The sequence below is a fragment of the Branchiostoma belcheri genome, unplaced genomic scaffold (genome assembly GCF_001625305.1).
Source record: "Branchiostoma belcheri isolate BF01 breed outbred unplaced genomic scaffold, Haploidv18h27 scaffold76, whole genome shotgun sequence".
Taxonomy (NCBI): Eukaryota; Metazoa; Chordata; class Leptocardii; order Amphioxiformes; family Branchiostomatidae; genus Branchiostoma; species Branchiostoma belcheri.
This window is the reverse complement of record NW_017804420.1, coordinates 1,271,137-1,283,176: the sequence shown is the minus strand read 5'-3', so window position 1 is coordinate 1,283,176 and position 12,040 is coordinate 1,271,137. Positions and strand designations below refer to the sequence as shown.

General features: G+C 39.7%; 2 protein-coding genes across 2 annotated transcripts; one reads left to right on the top strand and one right to left on the bottom strand.

Annotated features, from left to right (window-relative positions):
- Nucleotides 1-6: 6 nt before the first annotated feature.
- On the bottom strand, nucleotides 7-5,672 carry LOC109485472 (cyclin-dependent kinase 1-A-like). Its single transcript, XM_019789119.1, has 8 exons — nucleotides 5,568-5,672; nucleotides 5,111-5,182; nucleotides 3,914-4,070; nucleotides 3,322-3,445; nucleotides 2,658-2,828; nucleotides 2,039-2,202; nucleotides 1,408-1,555; nucleotides 7-937 (listed from the first exon to the last, which is right to left on the bottom strand). Exons 2-8 carry the CDS (start codon nucleotides 5,145-5,147, stop codon nucleotides 821-823), a joined length of 918 nt encoding a protein of 305 aa, XP_019644678.1. The 5' UTR covers nucleotides 5,148-5,182; nucleotides 5,568-5,672; the 3' UTR covers nucleotides 7-820.
- A 78-nt stretch (nucleotides 5,673-5,750) lies between these two features.
- On the top strand, nucleotides 5,751-12,021 carry LOC109485474 (Down syndrome critical region protein 3-like). The gene is made up of 3 exons (XM_019789121.1): nucleotides 5,751-6,117; nucleotides 6,521-6,935; nucleotides 7,373-12,021. The coding sequence occupies exons 1-3, from the start codon at nucleotides 6,012-6,014 to the stop codon at nucleotides 7,740-7,742; spliced, it is 891 nt and encodes a 296-aa protein (XP_019644680.1). The 5' UTR covers nucleotides 5,751-6,011; the 3' UTR covers nucleotides 7,743-12,021.
- Nucleotides 12,022-12,040: the final 19 nt, after the last annotated feature.

Here is a 12,040-nt window from a genome sequence, read left to right as displayed (position 1 = left end):
ACCCAATACTGTATCTATTATCTCATTTAGCGTGTAACATTAACAGGAGGAAAGATTGTGACATATGACTGCCATAACTGGGAAGACCAGCATTTAGAAATGGGATAGTCAGAGACCTTTCCTCCCAATACCAGCTTGACAATTTACTCTTACTCTAAATCAGAAAAAACAATGTTCATACATGTTGGAGACAGAATCTTAGCTGCATATGAGGGGAGATGATCTAGCTAGCAATTGCACTGTGCAATTGTTTTATAAAATCATGTTATGGGAATGTTGGTGTATAGTAAAATCTGGCAATGAATGACTACAGTACTACATACATCTTGGCAAAAACTACTGCACATCTGCCACTTTTGGTTGAGTAGTTGATAATTTTCTGAACAACGTCCTATAAAATCTTTTCTACAGCAGTAATTCTTAGCTGATGAGCATTTTACCCTGCCCTGTCTACCTTGAAATGTTCACAACAGGTAGGAAAAAGTCCCTGTGCCTGTCTAAGCTTTGAAAGTTGACTGCATTATCAATACATTTTTGTACTATACAGTTGTTGAGATGAAAAATAAGAATGTCTACATAATGTGTACATGTAGCACATTTCATTTACAGTCAGTGTTTTTACATACAGTATGCCAGAACAAATTTTGTTATTACACTAATAGTACTAGAATCATATTACTAGTCATAATCATGTAGAAGCCACAAACAAAAGATACTACATGTATACATAAGGATATAGAAAGACAGCACAAGTAGATACAGAAGAGTAGGATATATGAATGATGCGCAGGGTATCTGTATGACGATTTATACAGTGTTTCTAGCTGGGTTTGAAGTTTGTGCCGGGAAGGGAGGCCTTGTCCAAGTCATCAAAGTAAGGATGTATCAAGGCAGCCTTGGCTGAGATACGGTTTGCAGGGTCGTAGATCAGGGTTTTCTGTGAAACAAATCAAATCACAACACAATTTTAGTAAAACACAGGACAGAAGACACAAATGTTTTGTTTCAGTGATAAGTTTTTAAAAGTAGCTAGAAGGTAGTATATTACTTATTACCACAGAGCCTAACTAGAATGTATAGACAGAAAGTTCACTTTTTAGTCAGTGCTATCTAGGGCCATGTCTAGGTTCATATTATGATAATACTAGTAAAAGTAGTAAGCTAATTATAACAGGTGGTTAATGGATACCTTTTCACAATCATACAACACTCTAGACACTAGTTGGTTTTTTATCATTTACTGGATATTTCAAGTGATTGTAATAGCCTGTAAAGTTACTTGCACTGGTGAACATGCAGTCAAAAATTATGTGCACCCCTACAATTTTATGATCACAAAAGTGTGCATACAACAAGTGGTAGTTCAACTTATGAGGATATATTGGGGGTTAAAAACAGTGAATTTACCTGCAGCAGGTCCAGCGCCTGGTCGTCCATGTTCTTGACGGAGCTCTTGAGCTGGTTTGGACTGGTTTTCCAGCTGGGGAAGCTGGGTTTGTAGTCAGGCAGCTGGGTCACGCCCGGCCAGATGTCGTCTGTAGGGGTGCCCATGGTCCTGGGGTGGGGAGGGGGGCACAAATCTTGTTATTCATCCAGTAACATTACTTCACTGTCCCATGTGTTACCTATATTTGTGCTGCATATGCTACAGTGATTATTTGACAAGGCCATACTGATTTGTTTATGATAGAGATGACATCCTCTGAGCTCCCAAAACTGATGCATGCGTGCGAACAGGATGAAAGTTACGATGACATACCAGAATACCAAAACAATAAATTCTATGTTTCTTTCTTTCACATCTTCTTTGACCTTGGTAGACTTTGCTCAAGGCTTGAAATACAAGTTTATGACAAAATCAGTAAGTACATGTATCTGCATAGCCGGTCTAACCACCCTTCGGTGTAACATCCCGGCTTCACAGGAACATGAACCAAGTACTAGTATTAAAAAAAAATGCAGTTATTGAAATTCTTTTGTAATTAGAGTAGGCTAGACAAACTCACAAAGTCAAGATAATTTGTCCCAGAATCAGTACCTGAAAATTCTGAAGAGCTGGTCGATCTCGGAGTCTCCGTGGAAGAGCGGTCTCTTGGTGGCCATCTCGGCGAAGATGGTGCCGATGCTCCAGATGTCGACAGGCGTGGAGTAGCGGGGAGACCCCAGCAGGACTTCAGGGGCACGGTACCACAGGGTCACCACCTGGAGGACACATCCACACAGACAGTTGTCAATCATGACTTCTTAATCAAGTCTTCTTAATGTTATATAGTATACTTTTTTCTAATGTCTTGAGTCTGGTCTATCTGGCATCACAACACTACAGCCTTAAACAATAATGGTTACCTGTCTAATGCTGTTGACATACTGTAATTCACTTTGTGTTCATGATCTGAGAAAAATGAATGGTAGTGGGAGTGGACAGGAGGCAAAGAGAAATGATTTGACAACAGTAGTAGTAATGATAAATTGATGGTATAAAACTTTAGAAAAGAAAATGATTGGAAACAGTGAACGTAAAGGACATGAAAAAATCAGGAATTACATTATTCAAGTCCTTTGGGTGGTCCCTGTTAGTGTAGACAGGTTTCATGGTAATCTCTCACTGTTGGCTGGTGTACTCCATGTTACTCCATCTGTACACCTAACAAGCTTACCTCGTGTGTGTAAACCCTGACTGGGATCCCAAATGCCCGAGCCAGGCCAAAGTCTGCCAGTTTGATGATCCCCTTGTTGTCGATCAGGAGGTTCTGCGGCTTCAGGTCGCGATGTAACACACGGCGGGAGTGACAGAACACGATACCCTGCAGGATCTGGTACAGGTAGCTCTGCGGAGTACACAACAGTACGTATTGTTACACCGTGTATAAACAACTATGAGTTCTTGTAAGAAAAGTGGCTGTAAAAACTTCTTAGTTCCACAACAACACTCACTCAGTCACTCACTATCAAGGCTTTGATCAACAACAAAAAAAGGAATGTTAGCATGTGTCTTATTGTGTTGGTAGAAGTCATTCTAAAACAGATCTGAACTGTAATTTCCGTTACAAAAAGACAGTTTCACAAAACTTTTCACTGTTCAACACTGTTCAAACTTAGTCTTTGTCAAGGAATGGCATCTTGGTTTGCAAAGACTGGAGTTGACAACTTGAAATTGGAAAGAAGTCTTTCTTGGTAAAGATTGAAGATGAACAGCTGAAAATTGGAAAGGAGTCTTTCTTGACAAAGGCTGGAGTTGAACAGTCAAAAATTTGGTCCAATCTTTTTGTAATGGAAATAACATTTTAGAACTGTTTCAGAAAAGGAATGCTTTACACGTACCTTGACCAGCATAGTGTCCATGTACTGTCCAGAGGGGATGGAGTCCATGTACTTCTTCAGATCCATGGTCAGGAACTCAAACACCAGGTACAGTTTAGACTCCTGCATCAGGACATCCTGTAGGCTGGGACATGGATGCAACAATTTTTTTTAAAGATAAGCAGACATAACTACTTTCGTTACTAAGCTTTCAAGCTAGATCATAGATGTTTTCCAACCATCTAGTGATCATGAGGTTGCACCTACTGCAATTGGTGACAACTTCTGGGAAGAGGTTTTGAACACTTGAATCCTAGGTTGAAAACTTTGGTATTTGAAGGTATGACCGTTGACTACTTTTTGTTCTTTTCTGGGAAGATATTGATAAATAGCCTGGGAGCCATCCTCCGTAGTTTCCACTGGCTCCCTAATGTCGCTGGCTACCTCCATGACCGTCAGAAACTACGGAGGATGGCACCCAGGCTAGATATCAAATACTTGATAGATGGTATGTCCACCAGTTTTATATTACAACATAGACACACCATATTTATAGTGTACATGTCTTTTGATGGCCAGTCAGGACTCAGAATGAGCCTGTACTGTGACTTACCAGACAATGTTTGGGTGCATGAGTTCCTTGAGCAGGGAGATCTCCCTGATGGCTGTACTGGGCACTCCTTCCTCCTCACTCTCCAGTCTGATCTTCTTCAGAGCCACCGTCAGACCTGTCTTCTTATTCCTCCCCTTGTACACAACCCCATAGGTACCTGGTGTGGTCAGAAACAGTGTTTGTGTCAGAAGTTCTCAGAACATTCCAGGAATGTTTATTACTGGAGTGTGTAGCAAAACTAGTCTGCAGACATTGGGTGTTCTGTACTTATTTGGGGGGAAATTTGGCATTCAACTGCACAATACAAAGAATTTTTCAGTAACACTCAATAAGGATAACAAATAAATGTGCCATGTGGAATTAATGTGACCAATTCATTTTTCAATTACGCTTCAGGAAGAATTTTCAGACGATGCTCAAGACTCCTTTTCCAGACTGACTAAATAGTAGAAATTGGCCTAAAAAGGGATATCATTGGCCAGAGGAGAGGGCCGCCGATAGAATCTCCATTTTGCCTACAAGTGGTTGGCTAACAGGAAAAGGCATGCAGGCTCATGTTTTATTACCTCCCAAGTAGCAAGCCTCAACTTGTGTGGACTGATATGACTCCCTCCCAACTAGCTGTCATCATCTTGCATTTAAACATGTCTATTTAAAAGCCTTTTGTCAAATTTGACTGGTGAAAAAAATGTTGAAAGTGACGATATGTGTTCATGGTTTCCTGGCTAAATAAAGAATAAATGAAAATAAATGAAATGTTTGGGGCAGGTAATCATGTAAAACCCATGAGGTAGAAGCTAGTAACTGACATGAAACTGGTGGCATATAATTTTTGCACCAGTTAAGGTTGTTTACCAGTTCTGCAAACAAACAAACAGCTGCAAGAAGGGAGACATGAACAAAACCACCTCAAATTCCAATAAAATGGAAATTTTTCATATGCCGTGCAAGCATCCACATCTTGAGTGCATAGTTGTATTATAACTTGTATAGCAAACAAACAAAATCTAATCATTCAATCTACATTAATCTATTTGAATCTCTATGATGATACCTTGGTCTTTGATACCTTGGTGAATATGATATGAATTTTTGAGTCTTCTTCAAAATTATAAATTTACACCATTCACACTCAGCTAAAAAGGACAGATATTTACTAGTAATTATCCACCACCAGATCTACAAAACGTTCCTTACCTTCTCCAATCTTCTCGATTTTTACGTAGTCTTCCATTTTTGCTGCAAACAAAGCCTTAACAGACTACAGTCCTGTGAAAAAAGAAAAATATTTTGAAATTGCAAACAAAAATGGTTACACAAAGATCTATATTCTGTGGGCATAAAAGCAAATGTCCGTACTCTCCAATAGTGCATGTAGTTGTTTTATTTTTCCGATCTCAGGCTAATCAAGACTGAAACCACGCTTAAATTTCAACTGTCTAAAATTTGGATCACCCACGCCACACTTCCCTTTGTCATGTAGCTTAGTGTGCATCTGTCACGAAATTTGTCAAATTTTACAGCATAAAACACAAAAATCGCAACAAGATCAACATTCCCTTCTGGCCCTACAAGTTACATTTCCTTTTAAGTCAACAAAGATTTCAAATTTTTTCCCAAACAGCGTAAAATAATGGTGCAAAATCTCACCAACCTTTTAAACCTTCCTCCAGCTGGATCCCTCCTCAGTTCTGAACTTACGTTTTCAAATCTAGTGCCTGGGTCTTCAAATCAACCAATGAGAGGTCGCCTAACATGTTACGGCCAATCAGATATCGGCTTTCTTTTTAGCCTCTTTTTGGATTTTCCCATCATGCTCTGAAACCCGGAAGTGGGTGTTTTTGCCCAAAAATCAGGTCGTCGGGATGGAATTTGTGACATTTTGTCCACATCAACAATTTGTATGAGTTTGGTGTGTATAGAAATTGTGCCTATTAGTCTGCTCCGACTTTTCAGTCGAGTGACATACCCCAGTGGACTTTGATACTCACGAGTTGCCCTGTGCAAACACTCGTGACTGCCCCCCTCCCATCCCCACTTTCCGAGTGAGAGGCCCATTTTTCTTTGGTTTGATCGGAAATTAGAAAAGAGGGCCGCCATGGCACTGGACATCCGCCTGAAGAAGGTGAATAAGATCTACTATGACGGGGAGCTCGTGTCTGGAGTTGTGGTGATCCAGAGTAAAGGAGACATGCAGCACCAAGGTAAACATAATGCCATAGTTTTTAAAGTAAAAGTCTATGAACGTTACTTCCAAACTTTAATACAGTAATATCAAAGATCCACCAGTTTCCATTTGTTGCTAGCATACAATGTAGTCAAGATTCAGAACTGAACTGCCTAAACTTCTAAGAGAATGCAAGGTGTACATTCCCAGCTATTCAACCTTCAGCTCCAAAATGATACTAGTAATATCATGCAGGTAGAAAAAGCTAATATGATTATGAATCAAACTCTGTCAAAAAATTTAGATTTCCTCAAAAGTTCCAATGAATATTTGTAGATGTGCAACCTTGCAGCCATCTGTTTTGTTATTGTTAGAAAAAGAAATGTGGCCATTTTCTAAAGCATTTTCTACATGAGTGTAAACCTTTTCATCACTACCAGGTGTGAATCTGTCAATGGAGGGTTCTGTGAACCTGCAGCTGAGTGCCAAAAGTGTGGGTGTTTTTGAAGCCTTCTACAACTCCCTGAAGCCCATCCAGCTAGTCAGCTACGCCGTGGAGCTGGTCAAGCCCGGCAAGCTGCCCTCCGGAAAGACCGAAATCCCCTTCGAAGTTCCCCTGAAGCCGAAGGGACACAACAAGGTGCTGTACGAGACATACCACGGCGTCTTCGTGAACATTCAGTACCTGCTCCGAGCTGAGGTGAAACGCTCCCTGCTGAACAAAGACCTGACCAAACAGAGCGAGATCATTCTGGAGTACAGGGACTCCAAGGACAAGGCCTCGGCCAAACCTGTGCCCTTCACCATCACACCTGACTCCTTACAGAACATCAAGGAGAAAAGTCAGGTTCCAAGGTACTGCAACAATTGTCTAGACTTGGGAAACCTAATGACAGCTTGCTCAAGGGGGGCCTGCATGCCCTTTTTCGTAAGGTGTAATCAGGCCTTTAAGTCTTCGTAATCTGTAGGCAGCCTCCCAAAAAGCAACATAATTCATAATACATGTAGTACATTAGCCGCAAAGCATAAAGTCGTAATCAGCTGAGAATTTAACGTATTCCATAATCGGCGAAAATTTCGCATGCAGGCCCTCCTCAAGATTTTCATGTACATATCATAACAAACTCCTTAGGGAGATTTTAAAAACTCTATGTGCATGTGAGATTTCAACTACTGTACTTCAGTGTATTTGTCATATTTTATAATTATAGTGATGCTGTTGTACATTGTCTTTTATAGAGTTATCAATGTTTTATAACTCTTTGATGAATATCCCTTTCTGTCCATTACAGGTTTGTTGTGAAAGGTAAGCTGGATTCCTCCGTATGCTGCCTGTCGCGCCCGTTGACGGGAGAGTTGGTCGTGGAAAGCTCCGAGTCGCCGATCCGCTCCATCGAGCTGCAGCTGGTGCGCGTGGAGACCTGCGGCTGCGCTGAAGGCTACGCTCGCGACGCCACGGAGATCCAGAACATCCAGATCGGGGAGGGGGACGTGTGCCGCGGGCTGACTCTACCCATCTACATGATCTTCCCTCGGCTCTTCACCTGCCCCACGCTCATCACATCCAACTTCAAGGTGGAGTTTGAGGTGAACGTGGTCATCGTGTTACAGAACGACCATCTCATCACTGAGAACTTCCCTCTCAAGCTCACCAGGTTCTAAGGACAATAAACTGAAGTTCTACGATACAAACTGCTTGTATTTTCATCATCAAGTTGTAGAAGTAGTAGACTCACAGCTATTGTAAGTTGGAAAGAGAGATGTTGGAAGATCATGCTGTGAAGATTTGTATTGAATAACAGTTACCAGTACAATTGCAATAGGGAATTGCATGTAAACATAGGCAGGAAGGATGGATGGGCAATTTCAACTTGTCGTATCTGCCCTACAAATTTATGGTCTGCAGGCAGATATGGAGAAATTTCCTTTACATAATGACCCATTCAATTCCTCAGTCACACTTACTATCTAATTTAATGTGTATTCAAAGAAATCGTGAATTATGAGTTCCTGCCTGTGTGTCCAATTATATGGCATTCCAATGTGAAACTTGGTACATCTTAGTTACAAAGGTACAGACACCACAGAAGACACAAACACGACACAGTCACGAAATCAACTTTTTCTTGCACAAAGTTCTTGATAGAAAACAGCACAGCAGTGTGGTAACAAGGATGTACACCAAGTTCAAGTATCGTCATCATCTCAGTTTTTACATCTGCACAAGACCTTCGGAACTTGACATGCATGTAAAAATAGTTTCTCTCACATCTGTTACACCTCAGCAAGTTCTGGTGTATCATACGAGGACTTTTATGGATAATAAACCGGGCAGGTGAACCCGTCTTTGCTTCCACATGCAGCTCAAGTTCCTGTCAAAAAGGGAAAAGCGGAGACTTTACAAAACCTGACTTTGGTACGGTTGCGTGGGCTATAATGGTTATGAGCAGGAATGTTCATTTTTGTTCCACAATCAACTTACTTCTGGATTAAATGCATTTTACATTATTGATGTCTAATGGGACTGTCTAAAAAATTCAACCTTCTTCTCAAAAAACAAGTAAAAGCATTGAATGAAGCTTTGAACTGACAATTCTGGCTTCTTTTTTAACATGCTTACAGTTCTTTGAGAAAACAAGTTGAGGTGGTCCCCCAGGGTACCTCTTCCGTTCAAGTGAAATTGCATAAATTTTGTCATTACCTGTACATTGTAACCTGAACTGCAAGTCATTATGTACTGTATGAATTAAAATTTACATCATGAATAAATTTAAATTATCAAATTATAAGGATCATCTTATATTGTGTCCAGGTAAACAGATTACTTGACAACTTAGTTATTTCAAAAGTTGTGACATCTTATGTATCATAGTATTACAGGTAAATGCCCAGTGAAGTAACTTTGTGGCCACTAATACAAACCAACTTTCAGGGTTCTAACTTTTCCTTACACAGTTGTGCACATTGCCTGATGTTGTAGGCTCACATCTTATTGCCCTGCCAAGTGCCAACCTCTCTTTTCTTTTGAGGAAGCAGCATTTAAATCCCCAGTTGGTTTAAAAGAAAAAGAAGTACAGCAAAAAAGTACAAACTACTTCAAGAATACTGAAGTGAAATGAGCAACACACTGGCTTAAGCTTTCACACAAATATTATATCGTGCAGATTACAAAAGTTAAATGTTCTTGATTTTTATATTCAGGTGAACTTTGCTGTATCTGACTCTCCCATCTGAGAGTCACCAAAGGCAGCCTGGAGTCCAGTCTTGTGAGCTTTAGTCTGTTCACCAAGATCCACCTCGACCAACACTAAGCTCTTTATTTGTCATAATTGCAGATCATTTAAATGGTAATGGTGCTCAGTTTCTAACAAGACTGAAGGGTAGTGCATTTTTGGGAGCAGACTAAAGCTAAGAAGGCTGCAGGGTAGCGGACTTTGGGGAGCGGACTAAAGCTAACAAGACTGGACTATAGGCTACGCCAAAGGGCCATCTGAGGCCTTGTCTTCTGAACACTACAGTAACATGGACACCAGGGGTATATCCACCACTCCACAGGGAACAGGAACATGCATTAGTACACACTTGTCATGAATAAGGGCCACAGACACACAGGAACATTGTCCAAGGGACTTACCTTCCTCTGCTACTTTTAACAACGAATGGCACAAGGACATGCAGAGAAAAAAAAATATCAGACTTTCTTCACTTTTCTCTTTCACCTTCAAATGCCACATAGTTTTAACAGCAGAGGAAAGTTACCTTATTAATCTGGGTAGTATTATGAAACAAGTTTGAGCTGTAAATTCCAACACAAGAAATTAGATTGACCCAAATTTTTGACGTTTTAACTCAAGTCCTTGTCAAGCAATCCACTGCTTCTGACATCACATTATGCAGATGACACACAGAACTCTGTGTGCAGTGGATCATATATATAGGTTGTAGAAAGTCTGTGGTTCTACCATCATTATTGAGGGATGGTTAGTCGAGCCCTGATGTACAGTGGATAGCTTTCCAGCTTTTCCTTGACAAAGACAGGAGTTGTTCAGTCAAAAATTTGGGTGCTTCTGTTGGAAATTACAGTTCGAACTTGCTTTCTAATGATTTCTACCAACACAGATGAACTTTCAAGATTACCTGGCAGAGTATTGGTCTAAATCAAAGAGGCAGCAGCACGACCTTACATAAGAGGTCAGGAGACACCTACAGCCAATCACATTTTTCTGACAAATAAACAATGCAGCAAAAGCACTCTACAAGAATATAGTAGCCCATATCATGGCTAGATATATGAATATAATGTTAAAAGTACATGTACATGTGCATAAGATCAAAAAATCACTAAGTGTAACAATCATATATTTATACATTTCCACCACCATTAAATAATGTTAAGAAAATCTCTGAGGAAAATCAAATCCAGGCTAGTAAATTGCACGTATTCCACTCGTGATACACAAAGAAGACAAAAACGGTGTGTGCACAAAATGGTAAGGTTGACAACAAGTAAACTTGTGATGTTAGTAGTGATAAAACTTTGGCTGTCATCAGTATTTTCTTGATTTGTAACACAAACACAATGTCATATTATCAAACACAGATATCTTCCTAACCATACACAGACTGCACGGCACGAGTCTTGAGTAGCATGCCCTGATTAGTTTGTTAATGTTCCCCTTTCTCCCAGTTTTATGTTGCAAAGAAGCAAAATATATAGACTTTATACTTATTCTAGGCAGATGCAAGTGGAACAAATGTCTAAATTACCTTTTTGCTGGGATGACTAATATAAAAGTGGTGCACCCCAATATGTTGGTCATAAATGTTGGTCATCATTATTCCTACAATATAACATCCGTATATGTCTGATTTAGTATCAAGGCTACGCCAATTTAATCAATTGGTTCACAGAGGATTCACTTGCTTCATTGTTTTCTGATTTGCAAAAAAAATTGTGGTTCTGAATCAACTGCAAAATGCTCTGTTTTGGCCCCTATAATTGAAGAAAGTCTTAGATGTTATTATAGTGCTCCATCTATAAAAGCAGTGGTTTGATTAAAAGTTTAAACTCATTATTACAAACCTGCCTGGTATATATGTTGTTCATGGCTCTTAGCATTTTGGGCTATACCTAGGCCTGTTGTTTTTGCTGTTGCTTCATACTTTTTCTAAAAACAATCAGGAGAACCAACAAATTAAATTGGTGTGGCCTAAGAAACAACAGCCTAGAAGTAGAACAAGCACATTGACTGCAAACAAGGTCTACCTTAGGACTCAAGATATCTCTGAAACTTTACAGAACTCCAGTCATTTCTACTGGTCATTCATGCACCTATTACAACTGTCTATGATGCAGTCAGTGCCATATGTACTTTTAAACAGTAAAAACCTGCACATATATACAGATCCCAGCACAACCTATGTGTAGTAGAGTAGAAAAAGTTTCAAGGCATTTCATGGCTTTACAGCTGTACAAGACCATAACTGGTTGGGGAGGGGGGCTTTGGGTACCCTTGTGACAGAGGCATTATTCTGTTACAACCTGCAATAAGAGATTAAAACAGATACTGACTGTTTGCTTTTTTTACTGCAGTCATTGCAAAGACTTCAAAACAAATTAGATTGGTTCTTGATATCTTATTGGTAGCCTTTTTTACGTTGTAACATCTTTGCAGGTTTCCCCAACTGAGAAATTATTGACATAAGTTTTGATAATTTGCAAAGACAGGAAAATTCTTTCTATGTGAAATAATTATGGTCTTTTTACTAGTGCTAAAATATGTGCAAACTGGTGCATACCTTAAATACACCTAGTACCACCTGGTATCAACAAACTAGCCAACAATACCAGAAATAGTAAGTTATAATAATTTCTATAAGAAAGTCATCTTTGATTTTGTCACATAACCTTTCTCAAAGTATATTTCTCCTAGAAGTGTATTAAAAATTGCCAAGCTGTT